Below are 26,257 nucleotides of genomic sequence, written 5' to 3'. Positions count from 1 at the left end.
GGGAGACCCTCCCACCCACCCCCAACCCCCCTGCCCCCGTAGTAAAATCTAAGCCATAATTCTTCCTAATCCTTTCTGACTGAGAGGAGAGAGGGCCTCAGCAGGGATTTAGCTTGTGTGGATAGACGGCTAGGACAATGGCTTGGCTGAATGGCTTGGAGGAATGTGGAAAGAACAAAATAGGTAACGGACTGATTTGGGGAAAGAGTACAATTAGATATACCAGAATACACTCAAAGCATGAGAAATCATCTGTCCCATGTGAATGCCTAGTTGTATCCCACGTGAATCTGATTGCAAAAGAGGTTGTTTAATAATTGTGCGAACACTGTGTTCCACTCTGTGAACGCCAATCTTTGTTCCTAGTCATCTTGATGCTTACTCAGTAGGTTCAGGGAGAAAAAAAAAAAGGCCATGGTGGCAGAAATGGATGCCAAGCCTGGGCTAAACCACAGGGTGTCCCTCTCAACCAAGTTAATGATATGGTTCCTTGAAGGAACCAGACAGCTCCTTGTGGAGAGTTGATTACAATGGACCCTTTTCATAATAGAGGGGTAGATGATCTGTCCTTAGTGGGAAAGACATTTATTCTAGATCTGGATTTGTTTTCCTTACCTGTCAGACCTCTGCTGGAATCTCACTGAAGGCCTGATACACTGTCACGGCACCTCGCAGGACCATGCTTCTACCCAGGGATGCCGCGGGGAACGCGGTGATAGGCCAGTGCCCGTGAGGGTCACAAGTGTTATCCTATTATGGTCCAGAAGCATACAATCATGGCCGAATGTAAACAAAGTAACAGAGATGGCTTGGGGACACACCTTGATATTATGATGCCATCTGGGATAGGGTATGCATGCTGAAGCAGTGTCTGACAAGGTGATGTTCACCCACAGCCAGAATACAAAGGGCAAGCACAGGGGCCACTTCCTCTGATGACTTAATAATACATTTGCAAAATATTTTCTTCCTATTCAGTAACTCTGCCCTGTCATTCTCCCAGGAGAGAAGGACTTCCACGGGAATCCACAGGCTGGGCCCCACTGGATTAGAACCAAGACTGGCCACTTTCGCCTCCCCATGCACTGGGAAAATGAGCACCCAAGACAGACATGGTTGTCTTTTGTGGTCAGTGCCACTACGGTTTCTCAACTGGACTTATGCAATAACCTCCACTCAGTCTCCCTTCCTCTGCCTTTTCTCCCCCAAACTGTCCTTCCTCTCTAAAGCTTCAATCAGTGCCTATCACTCCCTCGCCGGCAATGGCTTCCCCTTTCACTTAGAATAACTCCAAGTTCTACCCAAGACCTGCAATGCCCTTTCTATCCGGCCGCAGCCTCCCCGCCAGACTGCAACGCCCTCTTCTCCTGCCCTTGTTTCCTGAACTCTGGTCACCCCAGCCCTCTCACTGAACCTCAGACACGTCGAGTACCAGCCTAACTCTGGGCACCTGATGTGTCTGCCACAGAACCTCTCCTCCCTCAGATCTTCAGCTCCTGCTCATCTTTCAAGCGTCCAGTCCAGTTTCACCTCCTTAGGGATAACCGGGTCACCCTCTGCCATGCTCTTCCTGACACTCTCTACCACATCGCCCACGTCCACTTTCCCCAGAGTGACTGTTACTGCCCAAGAGAAGGTATTGACTGACTGACTGAATTGGATGCAACGCTAGAATGTGAACTTGGCGAGGCTTTATCCTCTGCCCTACGCCACATGGTCAAACCAGTGCCTGGCAGGCTCCGGTTGGTGCCCCACACATTTTTATAGATTGACTGATTTTTGACAGAAGGAGGGAGAGAAAAAAGATGACGGCAACTCTAAGCAAGCAGGGCCACTCAAAGCTCCACAGATCTGGCCACCTCAGCTGGCAAAGGACACTACCAGGCAAGATACTGGGCAGGCGCAGGGGGAGCGTGCGATGGGCACGCGATGAGCAAAGTCAGCAATAGCACGTATGGCCTTGCAACCGGAAGCAGGAGAGAGACATTTCCTTTTGTGGCGTCACGTGTATGTGCATAATATTTATTTATCTTCTGTTTCCTTTCCTCCCCCACCTCCTTCCACTATGACGATAAGGGTGTGCTGCTTAAATTTCCCTCTGGGTATACAATGGAAAAGGCACTGCAACTGAACTGGAGAAGAAACAGCTACCACTCAGGGGGGCCTAGACTCGGTGCTATTTGCAGTAACTGATGAGCCTCTGGGCTGTCTCCCTCGAGGGGAGGAGTGAGAGTGTCCTTAATTATACATGGAATAGGTGCATCATGTCAGAATGACATTTAAGGAAAAAAAAATGAACACCCTCCACCCTGCTTCATTTTCCTTTATGGAACAACCACCTGCCCTGTTAGAGAGTCACTTGTTAATTCATTATCCCCACACTGGAATATAAGTGATTTAAGGACTTTGTTCTGTTCCCTGATGTCACCCGGCACATGGTAAGCACTCAGTAGTTACTGGACATATGAATGAATGAATGAATGAATGAACGAAGGAATGAATGAAGAACCTGTCCAGAATCTATTTCTATTTCTAATACTACTTGGATTTCCTCTAAGGGGAATGAATTCCTTTCCACTGTGTCCAGCCTCAGTGACAGGGTACCATGTACCTGCCTCCCAATATGAAGGCAAAGGATCTCTGGAGACCCCCAGCCCTTCTCCCTGTTCCAGTGCCACCAGGCGGTAGACACCTCACTTAAGCTTCAGGAGTTGATTTCCCTACCCTGGGACTTTGACTCTTGAGCGACACAAGAAATGGCTGGCCCTTCATTCATTCCTATGCCTTCCTGTTACGTGTGTCCCTTGGCTTCTTCCAGGTGGTTCCTTGGTTCCCAGGAACAACCCTGAAGGCCATCTATTTCCTAGACTGGTTCTTCAGCCATTCTTTCAACTCTGGGGACATCAGACACCCTTCCAATAAATTTCCTTTTTGCTTAAGCTGGTCAGAGTTCATTTCTGTTCCTTCTCAACAGAAGAACATTAAAGCCAAGACAAAACACTATTACAGGAAGCACAGAAATCAGCTGTTTGTATGTATAAAGGGTTGTTGGAGGAGAAATCACCTACAGTCCTTCCATCCTAACCAAACCATTTTCATTTTTGCATATTCCTGTTAAATCTTTGAACATTTGTGTTCACGTCGTGTATTGTTGCAACTGTGGTATACGTTATAGGTTAAACTACATCCCCTGTATGGATGCTGAAATCCTAACCCCCAGTACTGTCAAAGTAACCCTACTACGAAATAAGGTTTTAGTAGATGATCAAGTTAAAAGGAGATTATTAGGGTGGGCCCTAACTCAAGGACAGGGAGAAAGCCACATGAAGGACAGGGAGAAAGCCACATGAAGGAGGAGGCAGGGATGAAGGCAATACATCTACTTGCCAAGATGCAAGGCACCCGAGACAACTGGAAGCTAGGATGGGGGCTGGCAGAGACTCTGCGACCCTGCGCTCAGAAGGAACCACCCTGACAATGCCTTCCTCTCACTTCCAGCCTCCAGTGCTGAGACACAAATTTCTCCTACGTAAGCCACTTGGTTTGTGCTACTGAGTTACAGCAGCCTTAGCAAACTCATACACTACACGTGATTTTATTTTCCATTTTTCTTCTTACTTTAAAACTGTAGCCGTCTCTTTTCCTGCTGTTGCAGGGTCTTCCTATCTATGTTGTAAACTGTTGTGAGGTAATGACCCACACAGCTCCCCAACTCACTAATCTGCTATGACTAAACATTTACTTTGCTTTGACTTTCGTGCCATCACAATGTTGTGAAGAGTATCTTGTGCATATAGCTTTCTTCCTCCTTTTGGATGACTTTCTGAAAACACACCACCAGGGGTAGATGACAGGATCAGAGGGGATGAACATGAGGCCCAGCGCTGAGTGGCTTTGCAGGAGGAGGACAATGACTGCTCACTGTCTCTAAGGGCACACAAGTGAATGAATTTTGAATTCTGAATGCGAAGAACACTCACATAAGGTAATGGGAAAGCGAGCTCTGAAGGGAGAAAAGAGAGGAACAGGCGGAAAGTGAGACTCGGGTTGCCTATAAACTCATTTAAGGAATTGGGACTTAATTCTAATAGTGGGAAAGAGTTGAACATGAACAGTGACTCTGACTAGAGTGTATGAAAGCTTGGCCTGAGGAAGTAATGGGGAGGCTGTGAGGGAAAGGGTTAAGGAACCTGACAAGCAAGGCGACCCTGAGAGCCAAAGGATGGGATTTAGTGACTCCCTTAGGAGGGGAGTGAGGGCTCCTGGACGTCCAGCCTCCTCGGTTGAGGGCCTGACAAAGGCATGAGATATTCACAAATTTCTTCAAGCTCCACCTGCAAGTCCCACTGTAAATCCTCCCAGTATACATGACACGAGTTAGAAACTATCACAACACAACTGGGGGTGATAGCATTTCCTCACCATTCACCAATGCTCTGAATTTTCACCACCAAGTGTGACCCTCCTGGGACACGGTTCTCAACGATTCCTGTCAGAATCCAGCAGTGACCTTCTTGTCACCATTTCTGGTCACTAGCCATCATCCTCTTCTACCTGTCCTTAGAAATGCCTCCCCTGACCAGGGAGTCCATACCTCCTTGACCCATCCTGTTCCCTCTCCTCCTGTCCCTAGAATTTCAGTCCTTCAAGAGACACCCTCCACCTTCATCAAGGCTGTTGAAACCTCACCCCTTCTTACAGAGTCAGTCGCCTCCCTCAAGTGCACACCACCGCACCCACACAGCAAGGTGGTAGCATGGCTGAGGCAGCAGCCATGCTCCCTAATGCCCAGCTCTTACTCTTGTGCTCACCGCACAGTATTCACTTCTAAAAGTAAGACAGGAAATCCTGCCGTTGGAGCTATAATCATTAGAGTTTGCTGCACTTCTTTAAAGAGTCAATACAGTTCAGTGGTTAAAAATGAACCACTTGGTATGACAAGTTCTATTTGTAGATTCAAACCCCATTTCTGCCCCCATCCTGGGTGAGTGACTTAGGGCAGTCTATCCCTGTATACCTGGGCTTTTTCATCTGTAAAAACGAGGATAATAATACCAATACCATAATACCAATAATATCAATAATACCAACAGGGCAGGTAGTTACGAAGATCAAATGAGCTAATACATCAGAACACATTCAATAAACGTTAACTCGTTACTCTTGTCCAGTGCACAACAGGCCACGCCACTCATTATCTGACCAGCTGACTGGCACCAACATGAATATTAGTGTAAGGGAAGATTTTCCTTTTTAAGAATGTAAACACCCTATAAACAGGGGTGCCTGGGTGGCTCAATCGGTTAAGCATCTGCCTTTGGCTCAGGTCATGATCTTGGGGTCCTGGGATCAAGCCCCGTGTTGGGCTCCCTGCTCAGTGGGGAGCCTGCTTCTCCCTCTCCCTTGCTCCTCCCCTCCCCCTTGCTTGTGCTCACTCTCTCTCTCACATAAATAAAAATCTTTTTAAAAATTAAAAAATAAAACAATTCCATTTATTTTTAAAAAAAAAAAAAAGGACGTAAACTTCATTCCAAAAACATGGTATTAATTCAAATCAGTGAGTGTTTACCAGGTAAGTACTGTGATAGCATAGTAGCTCTGTATTAGAAAAAGTTTTCTCTGGTGTTCAAAAAGGCATCAGTGAGTCCCAAACACCCAGAAAGAGCCTCAAAAAGGTTCAGACAAATGCACCAACTCCATTCTTAGCTCTCCACCTACAGGAACTTAGGTACACAGACACGAGGGGAGCAACTTTTCAAACAAGGTCGTGATGACACAGAGCACCCACCCCAGAGGGCTGACGACGCCCCGAGGCCTGCACGTGCAGCCCCTGAGATGAGCCCTCCTCACTCCAGGGGAAAAAACGCCCTGGCTCAGAGGCAGCGGAGAGGGGCCAAATCGAATGGGTTTCACAGGAAACAGTCCAACTGAGGACTCTACATCAGTTTCTGGAAAGGGAGCCCCCGAACAGGGCGGGCCTGGGAGACTCACCATTGGAAGCTCGCTTCTGCCGCTGGCGTCCCACGCGGTCCAGCCCAATGGGGGTGCTCTGGGAGAAGGTGAAGGGCCGGAGGCGGGCCGAAACCGCCTTGTAGGGCAGCACCCGGTGGGCTGGCACAGGAGGCCTGGCTGCTGGCTACAAAAGGAAAGCAAAACGTTGTGAGGGGATGCCAGGAAGTGGCACCTCCCGCAGAGCTCTTCACAGGCACAGCTCTAAGCAGCTTGGCCCTGTCACCTCCAAACCACTCACACACAAGAGACGCTGTCTCCAAATCGTGGCAAGGGCTTCAGGCTGCACCCAGGCACGGTTGCAATGACTTCTTCCAAGATTTTAAACCACCAGTATCGACTCAAGGGCTCTTACCTCCCGGCAACACATTTCATGTCACTTGTCAGCAATATGCCAGGGGTAATACTCAGTAAAAGCAAAGCGTCAAGAAGAGGAGAAGCAGATTTAGGAAGTGGTGGCTTTCTCACAGGGGCGGAGCGGAAGGGTAAGAAGACGTTTTCTAGCAGCAGCCTCCCAGGGAAGCAGCCGTTCCTGGATGACGGACCTGGACCAGCATTCCCGCCTGGCACATCCACGTGCAGGCACTACGTAAGTATTTATGGGAGACAAATATTCCTTACCTCAACTAACATGACAACTGAGCCGTGTTAAAAAGAAGAGTTGGTTTTCCGCTTTCCACAAATTTACCCAGATCTCTTCAGAATCACCTTTGTGCCCTGTTGATGTTTCCACGTGAACCATCTCTACAAATCGAAGGCCACGCTCGCTTATGCTTTCCTTAGTTTTTCTTTGTATTTTCCCACCTATTTCCCTTAAATGAGCCTTCAAGTGTACAAAGTGACCTTATCACATTCCTTCTTAACGCTCTGAAGGGAAATAACTTCTAAGTGCTTTCGATTTTCCCCATACTGTGTTTCAAGTTAAAACAGATTACAGTCTGCTTTGGTTCAGAATTATTTCCTAGCGTACTGCACATGTTAATACCACAGAAAAGTTCCTAGGATTCTTCCACTTCATTTTTTTTACCTTCAGAATGCAATTCAATTTAACTCAATTTAACAAGAGGAATTTGAGTGCTTGCTATAAACAAGGCATTAGGCTGGGCTTTACAGGGAGAATGTAAACATAAAATCCAATACTAACATAGATTCCCCCCCCTCCCTTTTAAGAGAATTTTAGGAGTTATTGATGATACCAGCTAGCAAGCTCAAAAACTGAAACTTGGTGCTCACTCATACTGTTCTGGGAACCCGTGACCATGGCTGGGTCTCACCAAATAACATACACTCCTCCTGAACAGGGCCTTTATTTAAATGTTTTGTAGCCTCAAAGTGCTCTTTGGGTAACTGATAAATACTTGTTGAAATACTAAGGGGAAAATAATAAGGATTTTTAGTCTATTGATAAAGTAGTTGCAAAGCAGCAACTTGAATGTAAAGAGTTAAAAAAATGGTAGGAAAGTGATTCCCTTAGCTCCTAAAAAACCACTTTCTTATTTTCTTCTTATCTTTACTTTTTAACATTGGAGGACACTTTCTCGTTCAAGAACTTCTTTCAAGAAGCTCACTGAATATGCACTGTTACCTTCCCCTTATTAAGATCTCAGGTGATTTAGAACAAACAGCACACTAGTTTCACATATTGTTTGAGACTCCAGGAAAGACAGAAGATTAGTAAAAGGCATCCGCATGTCAGATGGTAAGTTAATTCATGAGTGTTTTCAGAGTCAGGAAGAAAGCCTGGGAGTCTGTTGTCCTTGAAGCAGGGAGAAGAAAGAAAAGCAGCAGTCTGTTTAGTTCACAGGGGAGAACAAAGGCCAGGAAGCTGGAGGGCTCTGTTAGCTTTGGTAGAAGCAGCCAGGTCTTACTTGGGTTAGAAGACTCTCGATTTCCTCTGTCGGGCTGTTCCCATAGAAGCTGACCCCGCCTATCACAGATATGGGGCGTCTTCTCCAGCTTCCTTTGGGGCAGCCCACAGCAGCGCTCTGGTCTGCAGTGTCGCTCTGGTCTGTAGTGTCCGTGGAGGCCGTGTTGGGCAGGTGGTCTCCCTCCACAGTGTCTTCTTTCTGGGGGTCTACAGCAATTGAGTCTTCAGGAATAGACAGACTCCGGTTGGCCAGCTGGCCATAGTCGGAGAGAGGTCGGGGCCTTGCTCTTCTCCCAGAACCCCATTTCCTCCTGGTGATCCTCTGAGACTCCGTCCTTTCTTCATCCCGGGATGAGTCCCGCCTCCAGGATTCCTCTGTCACAACCTTTTCAAATGTGAACAAGTTAGGTGAGCACCCAAATTCAGGAAGGTATTGAAAAGGAACAAGTCATACACGCCCTCCCATCATCTTCAGCCCTGCCTTAAGGCCTTCTTGATTTACTTGTTTTTAAAAAGTTATTTCTGTAACAGGAAGACATAACTGAAATGTGCATTAAAATAAGCAATTCATGTTTAACTGGAAGCTGAATTAAAACCATAATTTAAATAGTGATGTGTGGTGAGCAAGGATGAGCTATGATAAAAGATATTAAGAAAATCAGTACCATTGTGAGTTGTTAGAAGTACTTTAACTGTGGTTTCACCCAAAATAAAATATAAAATATACATAACAATAGCACAGGGAAATGCAGGACTCTAGAAGGGGAAATGAATATGTAATGCTTTACAAAGCCGCTCTGAGGTATTTTCTTGCAATAATCTTTAAAAACAGAAGGTGCTTTAATAAGATGAAGTTTGGGCTGTGAGGGCCAGACACTCAAGGAATTAGGTCTGGTGAGAAGAGCACTGAGCAAGGATTCAGAGAATTAGATCAGGCTACTAACTAGCTGTGACCCAGGACAAGTTAACAACTAACCATTCAGGACTAGACAATCCCACAGCTGGGTAGTCTGTGGTCCTAAACACTTTTCAAATTGTTCAAATACTTTTTTCGGAGGCGACCTAATGCACCAGCAAAAAACCACGAGGTTGGAAATGAACAGTCTGCTGCGTAAGTCAGCCTGGGCCACAAGCTGGCTTTGTAACCTTAGGCCAGTTACTTAAGGTCTGCGGATTTGGTTCTGCAGCTGTTCACTGGGGAATAATGGGTCCTTGTGTGGATGAAACGCTATACCAATGATAAGTGAGATAGCCCTTATCAGCCACAGTTAATTATTGCTCCTAAAAAGCAGTGTGTGGAATAACCATGCCCAGGTTCAGCCCTGCCTGCAGATAACCTCTATGTCAGCACACCCCTCAAAGTCTGGGTTCAGAGGCGGGCTGCTGCCTAGTTCCACAGGAGGTTTCTCCCACCCCTGGTTATTTTTTTTTTAATACATTTTTTTTAAAAGATTCTATTTATTTATTTATTTATTTATTTATTTATTTATTTGGGAGAAAGAGAGAGCAAGCACAAGCAGGGGGAGAGGCAGAGAAAAAGAGAAAGGGATAAACAGACTCTCCGCTGAGCAGGGAGCTCAGTGCCGGGATCATGATCTGAGCTGAAGGCAGATGCTTAACATACTGAGTGAGCCACCCAGGTGCCCCCCTGGTTATTATTAAAAAAAAAAAACAAAAAACTAAAACCACTCCAGGGCCTGGGGAAAAGAAGAAGAACAAGGAGAGTCGTACTTGAGGGCAGGACAGGCAGAGCAGGCCACCCAGGCCTGGAGGCTGGCAGCAGAACTGCCCCAGGCAGCCCAGCCCTGCCCCCAGGACTGGTCCAACAGGTCATGCTGCTTGCCAGTCAGTGGCAACCAAGAGCTCAAACACAGTTCCTCAATGTGCCTCAATGGTCCCTAAGATCATACACAGCTGACTTCTGAGCAACACAGGGGTTTGAAGTGCCGACCCCAGGTGCAGTCAAAAATCTTGTTAACTTTTAGCTTCCCCCAAACTTAAGTACTAATAGTCTACTGTTGGATGGAAGTCTTACAGATAATAGTCATTGAACACGTGTTTGGTATGCTATACATAGTATATACTGTGTTTTTATAATAATGGAAGCTCAAGAAAAAAAGATGTTATCAAGAAAATCACATGGAAGAGAAAAGACATTTAGCATATTGAACAGTATTTATTTAAAAAAAAAAAAACCCACGTGGAAGTGGACCCACACAGTTCAAACCTGTGTTGTTCAAGGACCCGCTGTACTATGAAAAATCAATGATGAGCAAAGAAAGCAGAAAGGAATTTACAGACACTCTACTGCACTGCCATCATTTTTCAAATTAGGAAAACGAAAACCCAGGGAAGTAAGGTGACTTGCCCAGGGCCACACAGAATGACATGGAAATGTGGGTCTTGAAATATCTGTTCCCACTGTACCAAGTCACCTCTGCTCAAAAGCTAGTAAGTTCTAGCAGTCACCGCTTACCTTGCTGTTGCTTCTGACTGCAAAGAACTTCATATTAAAATCAAGTCACCACTGAGGAGTCTAGAATATACCACTGTGCCACCGAAACTCTTCTGAGCTCAAGGTATTCAAGAATAAACTCCCCCCACCCCCCGCCCGCCAACTCCTTTATCTGCCTGAAAGCAGAGCCTCCCCAAAGAACTCCATCGTCATAAATCCACTATCTTGAGATAGGATTTTTGTTCTTCCAACCGGGGAAGATGTGGCTCTTATCAGCTGAGAAGAGAATCCCTGGCCTCAGCAGCCGGTGGCCACAAAACTCCCATTCCATTCCCATATCAGACCTCCCATTCATCTTTCCTAAATCACTGGGTTTCCCCTAAGTGCCCTTCTCCACCTCCCCTTCCCCAAGTAAGAAAGTATAAATGCCCCCAATTCTAACCACTTCCTGGAGTCACTTTTTCCTGTCAACTCCCACTTACCCACATGAATGAAAACCTGTCTTTTCTCATCTGTCTTTTGTCAGTTCCATTCCACAACCGCCCCCCCCCCCGACTTAGTAAGCCTAAGAAGACAGAGAAAAGGGGTTTCCTCTCTGACACCATCACCGGGAAAATATGAGAAATCATGAAAAAGTTAATATTCTTTGCATTACATATGAAAAACAGGATATTATGGAGAGTTTAACTACATTATTAAACTCAGTGGCACAATTTAACCACACAAGAATAAGCCATTTATGTTATCACCCTGTGATAAAAAGGTTCAGAGACAAGGTGTTAGAAAAACAGAAGCAAGACAAAATTACAGGCAAGGAGTAGTCTAACTGGTAATAATCTACGTGCATTTTTTTTGAGGGTTTTTTTGTTGTTGTTCTTTGGGGTTTTGTTATGTTTTTTTTGCCCCCCCCCCCCCCCACCGCACTTACGCAACAGGCAGCATGCCTCCCTGAAGGCTTGCTGATGCAGATAGGAAAATAAGGAAATGGGTGTCAGAAGACAGGAGGCGGTCTTAGCTGTTCAGGTAAGAAATCCTTCCGAGACCAAAACATACTTCAGGAAGTGAGGAGGCTGGATAAAGGCAGGTACGCCCAGAGCAGGAAATGAGAGGGCAGGAGACGTGCACAGGATTTCTTTAACACATCATGCCTCAAGGGTCAACGCCTGTTCCCACGGGGGGGTACTCATAAGCACCGACTGTCATCCTCCTCCAAGAACTATTTACACAGTCCCACTGAACCTACAAAAGGAGAAAACAGACTTTCCAAGTGGTACTGAATGTTTTAGGAAGTGCAAAAATTAGTTAACAGAATAATATATACAATTGAAAGGTCTGCTTTACTCCCAGCAAAAGAGGGAGGGAGGGACAGTGACTTACATTCCTTGTAAAACAAATCTAAGCTTTGATGTGTATTCTAAAACTGAATCTTCTTTTGGCAAAGTCTGTGTACTTCTGGAATACAGCGGGGTTCATTCCAGGGAACAGAGTTTGACTGGGATTATACCTGCAACTGCAAACCCCCGCCACAGCCCTGCCCCCACGCTCCACAAGTTCTAACCTACCCCGGACTCCGCTGCCACGGGCAGTGGTAGCCCACAGACACACTGAAGGAACAAGCAGTTGACCACATCCATGCTGTCTGAGCTTCCTTCTCGCCTTTACAACAGGACAGTGAGGGCATAAGTGGCCATGCCGGAGCTGTGTCTTCGGATGCTCCTCCTCACAACCGGGCAGCCTGGCCTTCAGGTCGGGTCCGGCTCTAAGCTTGACTGGCCAATTCTCACCCAAGTCGTCAACTTCTGTAAACAAACTCTGCGGGCGGGGCAGAGCTGCCCTTTTAACTCTTGCTTCTCTGTATCGTTTTAAAGTACTTTCCCTCATCAGGAGTCCTGAATTTCTTTCCTTTTTTTTTTTTTTTAAGAATTTATTTATATATTTGACAGAGAGAAAAAGAGAGAGAAAGCACAAGCAGGGATGGTGCAGAAGGAGAGAGAGAAGCAGGGTCCCCGCTGAGCAGGGAGCCAGATGCCGGGCTGGATCCCAGGACCCTGAGATCATGACCTGAGCCAAAGGCAGACGCTTAACCCACTGAGTCACCTAGGCACCCCAGGAGTCCTGAATTTCTTCTTCAAGATTCCTTTCTTTCCCTTACAGAAGTAAAAAGCCAAGCTAGATCTTCCCTTCAGGGAGACACTTCAAAACCCGTTTCTTTAGAAACCACAGCAAGAGTTGTTACTCACTGAGGGAAAAAGATTTACACACAAAGCCCTGAAGTCACATATTCAGAAGCTTCGTCAAAGCGAAGTTTCATGAATCAAATAGCAAGAGTGTGGGTTGAATTATGCCCCCCAGAAGGTATGTTGAAACCCTAACCCCCAGGACCTGTGAATATGATCTTATTTGGAAATACAGTCTTTGTAGATGAGATTGAGCTCAGATGAAGTCAGGCAGGATTTGGGGAACCCTAATCAAATGGCCAGTACCCTTAGAAATAGAGGGAAATTTAGACACAAAGATGAAAGTAAAGACAGTCCTATGAGGACAGAGGCAGAGAGCAGAGTGGTACCATCTATAAGCCAAGAAATCCCAGGCAGAGGCCAGAATGGATCCGCAGACTTCTGGCCTATACAATAATGAGGGTACGTCCTCTTGTTTTGAGCCCCCAAGTTGGTGGCAATTTGTTCCAGTAGCCCTAGGAAACTCATACAGCAAAGTAATTCAGAAGGAAATACTACAAGCAGGGAAAATTAAGATGCTTTGGGAAGATGGAAAAAAAATTAACCAGAGCAGAGCTTTTCCAGCATGTGAGCCAAAGGTATTCTCAAGATTTGCACTAACCCAGTAAGCAAGCCTCCTACATTGCCTCAGCACCCTGAGCACTGTAGGGAATTCAGGGGCAGTCCCAGAACCAGAGGTGATACAAGAACGCATCTCGATAGAAGGCCAGCCATATGCTAGCAGTGACCACCGTGGCTTCTGAATGTCCCTGTGTGCAGAACCACAGCAGGCTCAAGGCCGCCTTACCTAACCCTTACCACCGCCCTGTGACGTAGGTAACTATTCATGACATTTTATCATTTAGACACTGGGGCAATGACTTACTCCGGTGAACAGAGCCGAAGTAGAGAGGCCATTTACAATGCAGTGTCTGACTTCAAAATCACTGTCCTTTCCACTATGCAGCCCTGCATCCTCAGCACACACTTTTATAGAAGCAAGACAGTACTTGGTAGGTCTTCTGCCTTTAGCGGCAGCCCTGGTTGGAAGGGGGTGGGGTGGGGGGAGGGAAATGACAGGAAGAGAGGCTCTGAAGGTACTCCTGCAAGCTGGGGACAGTTAGAGACCCCTTCCCCAAATCACTGCTTTAAATGCATAAAATAAAAATTAAAGAAAATTTTATAAAACTTATAAACATTAAGTAAAATTTTAAATGCATAAAATAAAAGATATAAAATTATAAAGTAATCAGATTATCCTGAAATATAATTATCAAAATATTAAAAGAATTAAAATAATAATAAATGTAAAACACATAATAAGAAGACTAGCAATCAGTCTAAAAACGGCCATACTTTGGAAGTACTGATGAAGAGATTTCAAGATATCAACGAAAAGTGTTGTATGATGTGAAAAAGATTTTTATTTCTATGGGTGACAAAATCACAGGTGTTGATAGAGTACTCTGGCTTACTGCCTACACTCCTAAACTGAAGGAAATGCTACATTTTACCTACAAGGTAGTGAAAATAAAGCCCCACTCCTCAATTTCTGTTGACAAAACCACTGAACGAACCGAGGTTCAAAACTCCCAGGTGAGGGGCGCCTGGGTGGCTCAGTGGGTTAAAGCCTCTGCCTTCGGCTCAGGTCATGATCCCAGAGTCCTGGGATCAGAGCCCTTCATAGGGCTCTCTGCTCAGCAGGGAGCCTGCTTCCTCCTCTCTCTCTCTCTGCCTGCCTCCCTGCCTACTTGTGGTCTCTGTCTGTCAAATAAATAAATAAAATCTTTAAAAAAAAAAAACCTCCCAGGTGACCTAATTTCACGTAAGCCTAATTATGGTGCCAGCTCGGTGCTCTGACTCCTGAAAACTGAAATTTTAGGATTTACACACTAAAATTTAAGAAGCGGCATCTCACTATTTAGAGCTATACGTCACTAATTTCCCTTAAATGAAAATTAATGTGTCATAAGACTATGCATAGGCTTTTTTTTTCTTTTCTTTTAGTGCAGATTTGTTACCTGGATTATCGAGTGCTTGGAATGAGAAGGGTTGTAAACATATGTCTGAGGATTTTAAGTGAGGGAGGGAACTCATAAGATCCCAGATCAACTACTACATTTTGAGAAGCTGAAAGTGAGAACAAGAAAATCTTCACATATTTAGAAAGATGAAAGCTTGAGTGCTAATAACTTATTTCTTTGTTACTTTAACACCAGAAAGATACTCTTAGTTACTTAGAAATCTTAAATTGTCATCAACTTGCGTTTATAATCTACCTAAAATCATATTTTCAGGTAAGTAAAGAAGGCATTATTATACCCATTTTGGAGATAAGAACCCAATCACAGAGAAGGCAACAGACTTAACGAAACAGGGTGCATGAGAGAGATCAGGCACTTAACTGTCACCTTTGCAAGGCCAGCACGAGACATGACCCTCCCCATTTGTAGATGTACATAAGAAAAATGCAATCTGGTTTATTGCAAAAACCCTGAGCAACAACTTCCACAAATACTAGACCTTGTAAGGCTGCCCCACAAAAAGTCTCGGTGTGCTTATCCCTTTTACATCTCTCCACTTCCGGTTTATGCTTCCCCTTTGATGAATTCTCTGGGCTGTTTGTGGCTCTTCACTCATCAGTGTATGCACACATACATTTCCCACAAACTCTTCCTCTCTACTGCTTCCACCCCCCTCCAGCAGCACAGCTCACCTTCACCCCTGCTCTAGGCTCCATTCCCTTCTCTCTCCTCAGAGAGCAGAACTTCTCCCTTCAACTGATCACACACGGAAAGCTAACACAGTTGGTTTTGTTGAACTTACTGAATCATGTTTGGTTTCTTATCTTTAATTTTTAGAACAAGTGGGTGGAATAATCTTTCTTTCTCCAAAGCTGCCTTTTCTTTTATAGATCTTGATGGTGTGTGTGTGCGTGTGTGCGCATACACACACCCGTGTGCATACGGACACTGTACTAGCATAAGGGGGGGGACCACCAGAAATGGACTGCCTATCACCCGGGTGTGCTAATTCTCCCTCCTCCTAACATTCCAGGTGTTCACACGTCTTTTCCTACCACACACTTAGGCTAGTTAAGGAATAAACAGCAAGGTGGGGGTACTTCTGAAATTGCCCAAGCAAGGAGAGGAGAGAGGTAGCCTCTGACTTGGTCTGAGATAGGTAAATGGCCAGACACCCATCACTGAACTATGGACCACTGTAAAAATCGTGCATGTTTAGCCTGGCTCCATTCCACCTTTCAAGGTTTCCTCTAGTTCAGGGACTATCCTGTGAAGGGATAGACACCATCATAAACGTGTTGTTCCCCCTTCTCTGACCCCCAACTTGGACTAAGCCCAGGTCTGCATGGGCCCTGGGCAAGAAACAGAAGAGAAAGTAGAAACCCATTCATTTACTGAGTTTTTCCGTCCATGGCTTAAAGGCAGAAGTATATAATAATGCTGGGTGACATTCTTATCAACATGCTGCATCTTTTAAGATGCAAGGTTTCAAGCTGTAAGAACCTTAGTGGCTGTTGGAATTCTGACAGCAAATGAAATGGGAGTGACTAACCAAAAACTGTTCTGATTATTACCAAATAAGATCACACACACACTGGGAATTTTGATGTAACCCTTAAAATTAAAGAAAGAGAGAAGGAAAGGAACTATTATAATCTGGAATGCTGTGGCCTTGTCCTTTGCATTCAGGGAATAGGCCACTTGTTAAAAATAAAAAATATGACACAGCATTAAAAATATTTTAAAAAATATATTAATGCTTCCTAAGGCCCTGGAAGTAAAAGGGGAGTACAGTGGACTTTAACTGCCCTTGCATGTATAAAACTGATGATAAAATATCCTTAAAACACAGTAAATCTACAACCTGTTTTATAGACAGAATAGGTAATTTATTAAAAATGCAAATATCTGAGGTTCATGGAGAACACAATATTCTTAACCTAGTTCTGTAAGCATAAAAAGGCACTTAAATAACTATGAACATATTAAATATCATTGAAGACTTAGAATACAATACTGAGAAAGTAGTATAGCTGAGCTCATCCTCAATTTATTTAAAATAAAGAAATGAAGTCTGTCTGACAGTGATGAACCCCATTCTGGACCCTCTGACCATACCCTAAGTCCCCAAATCCCATCTCCCTTCCGTGGTGGGAGGGTGCTTACCAGTGACCCTGAGCAAACACAGGGCCGGTGATTAGTTTGCTTCCCCCCACCTTTGTAATAGTCACTTAAGGGAATCCCATTTTCTGGACTTATCCAAAAACCCAGACCATCCTACCATCTCCAAAATCAACAACAACACAATGCTGGGTTAGACATCTAAGCAGAGGAAATAATAGAACTGTAGGCTGCAATTTATGACTAAACTCATTAAGAATAAAGACACATTTTTGGGGCGCCCGGGTGGCTCAGTGGGTTAGAGCCTCTGCCTTCGGCTCAGGTCATGATCCCAGGGTCCTGGGATCAGGCCCCGCATCCGGCAGGGGGAGCCTGCCTCCCCCACTCTCTCTGCCTGCCTCTCTGCCTACTTGTGATCTCTGTCTGTCAAATAAATAAATGAAATCTTTGGGAAAAAAAAAAAAAGAATAAAGACATTTTAAAACCATCACATTATAAAATAAATGTATATTACAATTCCATCTTAACATCTTAAAATGTATTTTATCTCTGGGGCACCTGGGTGGCTCAGTCAGTTAAGTGTCTGCCTTTGGCTGGCTCAGGTCATGATCTCAGGGTCCTGGGATCAAGCCCTGAGTTGGGCTCCCCACTTAGTGGGGATTCTGCTTCTCCCTCTCTCGTGCTCTCTCATGTGCTCACGGACACTCGTCAATAAATAAATAAAAGCATACATACATATATACATAAATAAATTCCTTAAAAATGTATTTGATCTTTGAAACACATACTAAGGACTACAGAGGTCTACTTAACCTTTCTTTAACTTATAAAAAGCACAATTTTCTAATAAGGAAAAAGAATTTTATAAAAAGTAAAAAATATTTACTTTTATAAAAAGTACTTTCCTCTTTTCCAATTGCTTTTTGATTGAGGACAACTAAATATTCCAAAATCAAAAATGTTTTAGATTTGAATGTATCAGAAACCCATTGTTTTTCTACACCCTCTTGAACATCAGAGGTTTCTTCTTAATGCTCTTTTGACTTTTGTTGTACAGAAAGGATAGAAGGAAACAGAAGGAGAAGGGAAAGAACGGACAGCACAGAAGGAGGTCCCAGTGGACAAAAAGGGAGAGAGGTGTCTGTTCAGGGCATCACCTGCGCTTCAAGTCATGGATGACAGCATAGAAACATTCAAATCAATGGCCCCAAGTGCCTTTAGAAAACGAAGGGTTTCTGGATTAGAATGCAGAATGGCACCTTCATGATTCATCTCTCTTCCCAATTGCTTTCTCACATCAGTGAAGGACATCCAGTGTACCCCATACTAGGCATTTTTTATTTTTCCCCGATCTTCACAAGCCCCAGCCCCCCAGTCACCATGTTCTGTCAATTACTCAATCTTAGGAAGACTCTGGTCCGTTGTTACTCACAGATCTATTCCAAAAGCTGCCCAGCTGGCTTCCCTGTCCCCAGTCTACTCTATGCTACTGAAACACCTCGGATTCTAGCTGGCCATTACCTGGAACAAACCCAAGGCCATTCAAAATCTCGTCCAAGGTCTCTCCAGCTCTGCCTTCAGATACAATTATTCTCCAACCTATATCAAATGATTCACCACTTACCACATATTTACTTTATGCAACTGTAAATGAGGTAAATGTTGCTTGCTCTCCCTCTGAGATTATCGTTTTGCCTTTGTCAACCTGTAAAATTTACCCTGCAAAACTCAGTTGAAATATTACTTGCTGTGGAAAACATAAACTCCCCCTGGGTTCTGAGCTCTTTGCTCCTTTCTGGGCCTCTATTAAAACCACGGCAGTGTTTCATAGCATTTATTTACTTGTCTCAGTGTCTGCTGACAAAAGCAGCTGCTCCTATTTTTTCCAAACTCCCCAATACTATGGTAATGTCCTCACAGTCCATATGAGAGCCTGAGAGACAGGGAATTATAGATGCTTCATGCATGTGGGAAGGGATGAATGCTAGGTTGGTGGATAGATAAATGAGCAAATAAATGGGACTGTTCTGGATGGCAACATAGCTATTTCCTCCCTACACTCATGTATCATTTAAAAATGAGCTTGATTTAAGTTTTTGCTTAGTTATTGTAACTAAATACTTCAAAATCAATAACCATGCTTTAGGTCAGGACACAACCATCCATTCCTATCTCTTTCATAACCCACTTGAATTGTCCTACCCTGAAAACAAAAGGACTACAATTCTCCTTCCCGTACTATTGACAACCTTGTTTTGATGGCCTCCTATTTTGTTTCAGAGATGTGAAGTACATGGTAATGGAATCTTTTCCAACAAACAAGGGTCCACTGCTATCAACAGAATATAAAAAGAATGATTTAAGACTTTTAAAACATCTTTCCTGAGGCATTACGGCATTGGGAAGAGAAATGCGTAAGATGAAGAGAGGGCAAAGAACCAAGAGGGCCCAGTGATAGCAACTGGAAAAAAGAACCCAGAAAAGTCAGAGAAAGTAATGACATCATGAGGATTCTTTGTTCTTCCAGCAACATTCACTGATGGCAGATTGTATCACTTTCCTTTAAACCTGCAAAAGTCCGGCAAATGAATCTAGTCAAGAAAACACTGACCCAGCTGAGCATCCAACTCTTGGTTTCAGCTCAGGCTGTCATCCCAGAATCGTGAGACCATGAAATTGTGAGATCATGAGACTAAGCCCAGCGTTGCTCTCTGTGCTATGCAAGGAGTCTGGTTTCCCTCTCCCTCCCCTTTCTCCCCATCTGCACACTCTCTCCCTAACGTAAATAAATAAATCTTAAAAAAAGGAAAAAAAAAAAAAAAAAAAAAAAGAATGGCTCAGCCTCTCTGTATAGGGACTGTCACACAAGGCAAGACTTATAGACAGTACCGGTGGTGTTTCTTTTTTATTTCTGTTGAGGGATACGAGAATGTGTACTAGTGCAAAATATCTTGAAAATGTTTAATTTGAAACTTGGCAGTGAAAGAATTACAGATGAATAATTTATACCACAAAAAGAATAAAAACATAAAACAAAGTGTACAACAGAACCTTGCTATAAGTAAATATGTAAAAACTTACACCATACATGAGAAATGGGGCTGTAATAATGGACCTTAGTCACAAACAATATTGAAGGCTCCATGCCTCCTGTCTCCCCACCTGTGGCACTGATCTGCAAGAAATGCCATACTATGGACCCAGAGTCACACCAGCAACCCTCCTGTCCGAGGTGGCTTTCTTCAGTCTTGTGTCAGAAAGTAAACTACAAAGGAGTTGTCAGAAAAGGGTCCAAAACCCCTTTGTTGAGCTGCTGAGCTCATCCTAAGTAGTCACCAAAAAAAAGCCACCTAAAAAATCTGGAGGAAAGACTCTGATTTGGGCAAGACCAGCTGTGGCAGGAAGTGGCCCAAGCTCAGTGGAAAGAACGCTAGTTATGGAGTCAAAAGAGAAAACAGAACGGAAATTCATCAAAGGCCTGTGATACCTGAAATTACCGAATCCATTTCATTGAATTAAAACACCCTCTGCAGCAGCTACTTACACTTCTGTTTTACAGATAAGAAACCAAAGATCAGGAAACCAGCAAATGGTCAGAACTTGGGTCTACATGCCAGCTGCCAAGCTTGTGGTGTTTCTGGGCCTTCCTCCACATTCTGAGACCTGGCTCTGGGCCCCTGCCACTCAGTGGCTGTGTGACTCTGAGAGGAGGTCCTGTGACCTTTCCAAGGCTCAGTTTACCCATTTTTAAAAACGAATACAACAATGCTGGCCTACTTCACAGGGTGGCTCTGAGAATCAACCAACAATGTTATGTGAAGGACTTATTTAAGCTGCAAAAGTGTCACATCAATGCAAGAAGTTACTACTGATACTTGTATTTTTTAAATTTTATTTTTATTTCTCTGATACATTTTTTAAAGAGACAATTATTTTTAGAGTTCCAAATGAGTTGGTAAAATTCCAGTTTCCAGCAGTGGTTGGAGCAATTGCTATACTGATACTCAACATTATTTTTTTTTTAAGATTAAAAAAAAAAATTAGTAATCTCTACACCCAACATGGGATTTAAACTCATGACCCTGAGATCAAGAGTCACATGCTCCACTGACTGAGCCAATCAGGCACCCCTTCTCAACATATTTTGGACCAAATTCTTTATTCCACCATTTCCTGCTTGAAAAGCTTCAATTTCACTGTTTTGCTGAAGGGGATTTTTGTTTGTATTCTGTAAAAATTCATACCCCACTGATAATAGAGTTCAATGAGAAAAATAGGATTACAAGCTACCTTTAATTTTTTCAGAAATAACTCTATCTCCCAAATCAAGAATTAACTGGGGTAGATCTGGAAGAGAACCATCCAAACCTAAAAAACAGGATTCTTAACACCTGTAAGAACCTAGATACTTAAAATGTAGAGCCTCAGGAAGGCTGGAGAGCGGATCTCAAAGTTCAGGGTGGCAAAAATAATTTCCTGGGTAGCATGTCAAAAGTCCAGATTAGTGGATCTGGACTCTAGTGACTCCAATTCCGTAGCTCCAGGTGAAGCTCAAGAATCTACACCATTACCTTGCATCCTGGGTGTGACCTTCTCTCCAAACTTTAGGAAACTCTGGCTAGAAGATCAGAAGTAATTTGCAAAGTTTAACGGGTCTGTACTGAGCTATCTGACCAAAGGCAGTAATTTTAATGATAACAAAGATTATGACTATGATAAAGGCAACATTTATTGACTTTACTAAGCATTATTTCATTTAATCCTAGTAGATACTATTATCTCTATTTTTAAAGACACTGAGGCTTAAGTAGGTCAAGGACATACAGCTGGTTAGCAGGGAAACTAGGGTTTGAACTCAGGTGGCCCTAGTACAAAGCCCACATATTTTATACCACAGAGATTCTCCACCACTCCAAAATGTTGACATTCGTGGCTAGAAACCACATCAGTGCCAGTTTCCTAGGAAAGAACCATCTGTGAGTATTCTTTCCTCTCCAACCCCCCTGAGCCCCCTCCCACCCCAACTCCAGCTTTACTACTAGCATTCTCAGTGAAGGCAACATGCCAAATTGTCATTTTGTCCCTGGACTGGCAGAAACATAGATAACTTACAGTTTATATAGCAACATGTGGCAATTTGTAGCTATGCCCTTCTGCCAGTCAAACCTGAAGTATTCCTTCTGATTGTCATGGCAATGATGTATCACAACAACATGTCACCAAGCCAAGTGAAAAGTGATTCCCAACCTTGGATGCCCTTTGATCTTAATATAGGGAAGCTTAAAATGAGAAAAACCAGGAAAAAAACAGATACACTGGCATCTTAACCATCTTAACCAGCTAAAATTTCCCCCTAAAAATACGAACACTGGGGGCACCTGGGTGGTTCAGTCATTAAGCATCTGCCTTCAGCTCAGGGTATGATCCCAGGATCCTGAGATCAAGCCCCGTATAGGGTTCCCTGCTCAGCGGGAAGCCTGCTTCTCCCTCTCCCACTCCCCCTGCTTGTGTTCCCTCTCTCGCTGTGTCTCTCTCTGTCAAATAAATGAATAAAAAAAAATCTTTAAAAAAAAAAATACGAACACTACTTTTCTGCATTTTCTAACTGCTGTAAGGTCTTATTATGCCTTTGTCATCCATAAATTAAAGCACCAAATAAGAGTAAACATTAAAACCCTGGCAGATACACTATAATACTGGCTCATATCATTTAAGTATTACATGTATTTTAGAAAGCTTAAAATGCATAGTATTAATGATACTTTATATTATTAATGATTACTGATCATAATAAATTGATTATATTATAATTATGATATATTAACATCATTTATACCTGATTACATATTGTTATTATGGTAACACTATAAAAACTAGGCTCCTTGGGGCGCCTGCATGGCTCAGTGGGTTAAAGCCTCTGCCTTTGGCTCAGGTCATGATCCGGATGATCGGGCCCTGCATCGGGCTCTCTGCTCCACGGGGAGCCTGCTTCCTCCTCTCTCTCTGCCTGCCTCTCTGCCTAGTTGTGATTTCTCTCTGTCAAATAAATAAAATATTTAAAAAAACAAACAAACTAGGCTCCTGCTCAGATATATAGGTATGTAATTCTGTCTCTCTCTTCCCCCTTATTTTAATTTTTTTAAAATTTTTTAAAAGATTTTTACTTATTTATTTGAGGGAGAGAGAAAGAGCATGAGCAGAGGGACAGGCAGAGGGAGAAGCAGATTCCCGCTGAGCACGGAGCATGACAGGGCTCGATTCCAGGACCCTGAGATCATGACCTGAGCCAAAATCAAGAGCCAGCTGCTTAACTGACTGAGCCACCCAGGCAACCCCTCCCCTTGTCTTTTTTTAATGGGAAAATCCTATTTGATGATATTTCACTAGAGAAAAAACTGTTCTAGAAATGAACCACTTTAAAGTTCAAGGATGACAAATCACATGTACATTACACTACTCTTTAGATTTAAGATTTTCAGAAACTAATTTTAGAAGTGGCCTTTTAAGTTTATAAAGTTCAGTAGCCTGTCAAATATTAAGGACCCTTTCGGAAATACTTTGAAACATACCACTGCAAAAGATATACCTATTAATGTAATGACAAACATGAATCTTTTTTAGGGCAAGTGGAAACTTCTTTTAAAAGACAGAAAATGTTGACTTGATTATTAAAATAAAAAGCTACTGTAGGGGTGCCAGGGTGGCTCAGTCAGTAGTCAGTTAGGTGCCCAACTTTTTTTTTTTTTTTTTTTTTAATATTTTCCTAATTTTTTGACAGAACGAGAGAGCACAAGTAGGAGGAACAGTAGAGGGGAAGGGAGAAGCAGGATCTCCTCCAAGCAGGGAGCCTTACGCAGGGCACAATCCCAGGACCCCAGGATCATGACCTAAGCTGAAGGCAGATGCTTAACCATATGAGCCAACCAGGTGCCCCAAGTGACCAATTCCTGATTTCCACTCAGTCATGATCTCAGGGTCATGGGATCAAGCCTCGCATCAGGGTCCCAGCTCAGTGCAGAGTCTGCTTGAGATTCTCTCTCTCTCTCTGCCCCTCCCCTGGCTCACATTCTTGCTCTCTAAACAATAAAATCTTTTTTAGAGAAAGCTTTCACATTTTGACTCATGACCTGTATTTTATGACTTAATAATGTTTTTTTTTTTTTTTAAAGATTTTTTGTATTTATTTACTTAAGAGCACATGCATTGCATGCATGAGCTGGAGGTGGGGGGAGGCACGGAGAGCAGAAGGAAAGGGAGAATCAGAAACCCCTCACTGAGCAAGGAGTCTCTCTTGGGACTCAATGCCAGGATCCTGAGATCATGACCTGAGCAGAAAGTAGACCCTTAACAGACTGAGCCACCCAGGCACCCCTGACTTAATATTTCTACAAGAGATCTTTTTCTCTTTAGTTGTTCTTCCTATAAAAGGAAAGCTAAACAAACAGAAAACACCTTGGGAGAAACTAAACATAAGCTAGCACAAGGATGACTAACAGAAAGCATATTAACTCTCTTTACAACATCCCATGTGGAGTGCTGTTGAGCAAATACGCACCCCAGGGTTATTAATACTTCGGGGATATACCGATGGTATAGCAGATGTCCTTTTAACAAAATGTCAACTTCGTTAAAAAAATATTTTTTAAAGCACAAATGATATCATATTTTCAAATGATCTTTCCAACTGGAATTGCAATTTCTGTGAATCAAGTTTCTAGAGATTCTCTGTCAGAGAAAATTGAGAACCCAGTGGGGTATGGAAACATAAATTCTCTGTAATGTAAAAATTGTCGATCTTTCAACAAATGAAGGTAGGATAATTGGATGTCCATATGCCAAAAAAGGAAAAAAAAAAAAAAAGAACTTAGACCTTTATCTCACATTATACACAAAAATTAACTAAGAATGGAGCATTTCCCATTTAAGAAACAAAACAAATGAGCAAAGGAAAAAAAAATAGAGAGAGGCAAATCAAAAAACACAATCTTAATATAGAAAACAAACTGATGGTTACCAGAGGGGAGGTGGATGGGGGATGGGGGAAATAGGTAAAGGGGACTAAGAGGAGACTTACCATGATGAGCGATGAGCAATGTATAGAATTGCTGAATCATTATATCGCACACCTGAAACTAATATAACACTCTAAGTTAACTATACTGGAATTAAAATAAAAAACACAATTAAAAAGGGAGCATAGGGGCGCCTGGGTGGCTCAGTGGGTTAAGCCTCTGCCTTCGGCTCAGGTCATGATCTCAGGGTCCTGGGATCGAGTCCCATATCGGGCTCTCTGCTCAGCAGGGAGCCTGCTTCCCCCTCTCTCTCTGCCTGCCTCTCTGCCTACTTGTGATCTCTGTCAAATAAATAAATAAAATCTTTAAAAAATAAAAAATAAATAAAAAGGGAGCATATTCCTAAGTATGAGAGCTAAAACTAACATTTCCAGAAGATAGGAGAAAATCTTGATGATTTTTGTCAATACAGAGATTTTCGCTCTTCAAAAGACCTAATCAAGAAAATAAAAAGACAACCCAGAGATTGTGAGAAAACAACTGCAAATCATATATCTGGTAAAGGACTTGTAACTAGAGTATATAAAGAAATCCTACTACTCAATAAAACTAAAAATGCAGTGCAAGTTTGAGGAGTTTACCAAATAAGATAAATGAATAGCTAATAAACAAGATGATCAACAGCATTAGTCATTAGGGAAATGCTAATTAAAATCAAAGTGAGATACCACTACACACCCACTTGAAGGACTAGAATCTAGAATAGTGACCATACCAAGTCCTGGCAAGGACGCAAAGAAACTGGCACCCTAATACACTGCTGGTGGGAATCTATAATGGGACAACTGTTTTAGAAAACAGTGTAGCAGGGGCGCCTGGGTGGCTCAGTTGGTTAATTGACTGCCTTCAGCTCAGGTCATGATCCTGGAGTCCTGGGATCAAGTCCCACATCGGGTTCCCAGCTCTGTGGGGAGTCTAATTCTCCCTCCGACCTTCTCCCCTCTCATGCTCTCTCTCACTTTCTCGCTCTCTCAAATAAATAAATTAAAAAAGAAAAACACAAAAAACAACAGTGTGGCAGTTCCTCGAATGGTGAGGCACAGAATCACATATGACCCAGAAATTTACCCCCTAGTTATCTACCCAAGAGAATAGAAACATATGTCCACATAAGACTTGTACATAAATATTCATAGCAGCATTATTCATAACAGCCCCAGAGTGGGAACAACTCAAATGTCTAACAACTGATGAATGGATAAACACAATGTGGGATATCCACACAACTGGTTATTACTCAGCCTTAGAAAAGAAATTAAGTGAGGGATGCCTGGGTGGCTCAGTTGGTTAAGCATGTGATTTCCACTCAGGTCATGATCCCAGGTTCCTGGGGTCAAGCCTCAAGTCAGGCTCCCTGCTCAGTAGGGAATCTGCTCCTCCCTCTCACTCTACTCCTGCCCCTACTGGTGTGGGCCCTCTCTCTTTCAAATAAGTAAATAAAATCTTAAAGAAAGAAAGAAAGAAATTAAGTGCTGATATACCCTACAACACAA

At 43.2% G+C, this 26,257-nt stretch overlaps 1 protein-coding gene across 2 annotated transcripts in view; it reads right to left on the bottom strand.

Moving 5' to 3' along the window:
- Positions 1-26,257, bottom strand: part of LOC111159890 (spermatogenesis associated 13) — a 149,572-nt gene that overhangs the window by 47,932 nt on the left and 75,383 nt on the right. Inside the window, exons 3-4 of one of the 2 annotated variants that reach the window (XM_022522556.1) lie at positions 7,878-8,261; positions 5,992-6,136 (exon numbers count right to left, since the gene is read on the bottom strand). In XM_022522556.1, the coding sequence (XP_022378264.1) occupies positions 5,992-6,136; positions 7,878-8,261 (529 nt within the window). Of the gene's footprint in view, positions 1-5,991; positions 6,137-6,364; positions 6,408-7,877; positions 8,262-26,257 lie in introns of those variants that run through there. The other variant, XM_022522557.1, reaches the window with a different exon arrangement.

This window comes from Enhydra lutris, unplaced genomic scaffold, assembly GCF_002288905.1.
Source record: "Enhydra lutris kenyoni isolate GAN:26980312 unplaced genomic scaffold, ASM228890v2 scaffoldscaffold71, whole genome shotgun sequence".
Classification (NCBI taxonomy): Eukaryota; Metazoa; Chordata; class Mammalia; order Carnivora; family Mustelidae; genus Enhydra; species Enhydra lutris.
The sequence above is the reverse complement of the archived record's forward strand: the minus strand, read 5'-3'. Positions and strand labels throughout refer to the sequence as shown.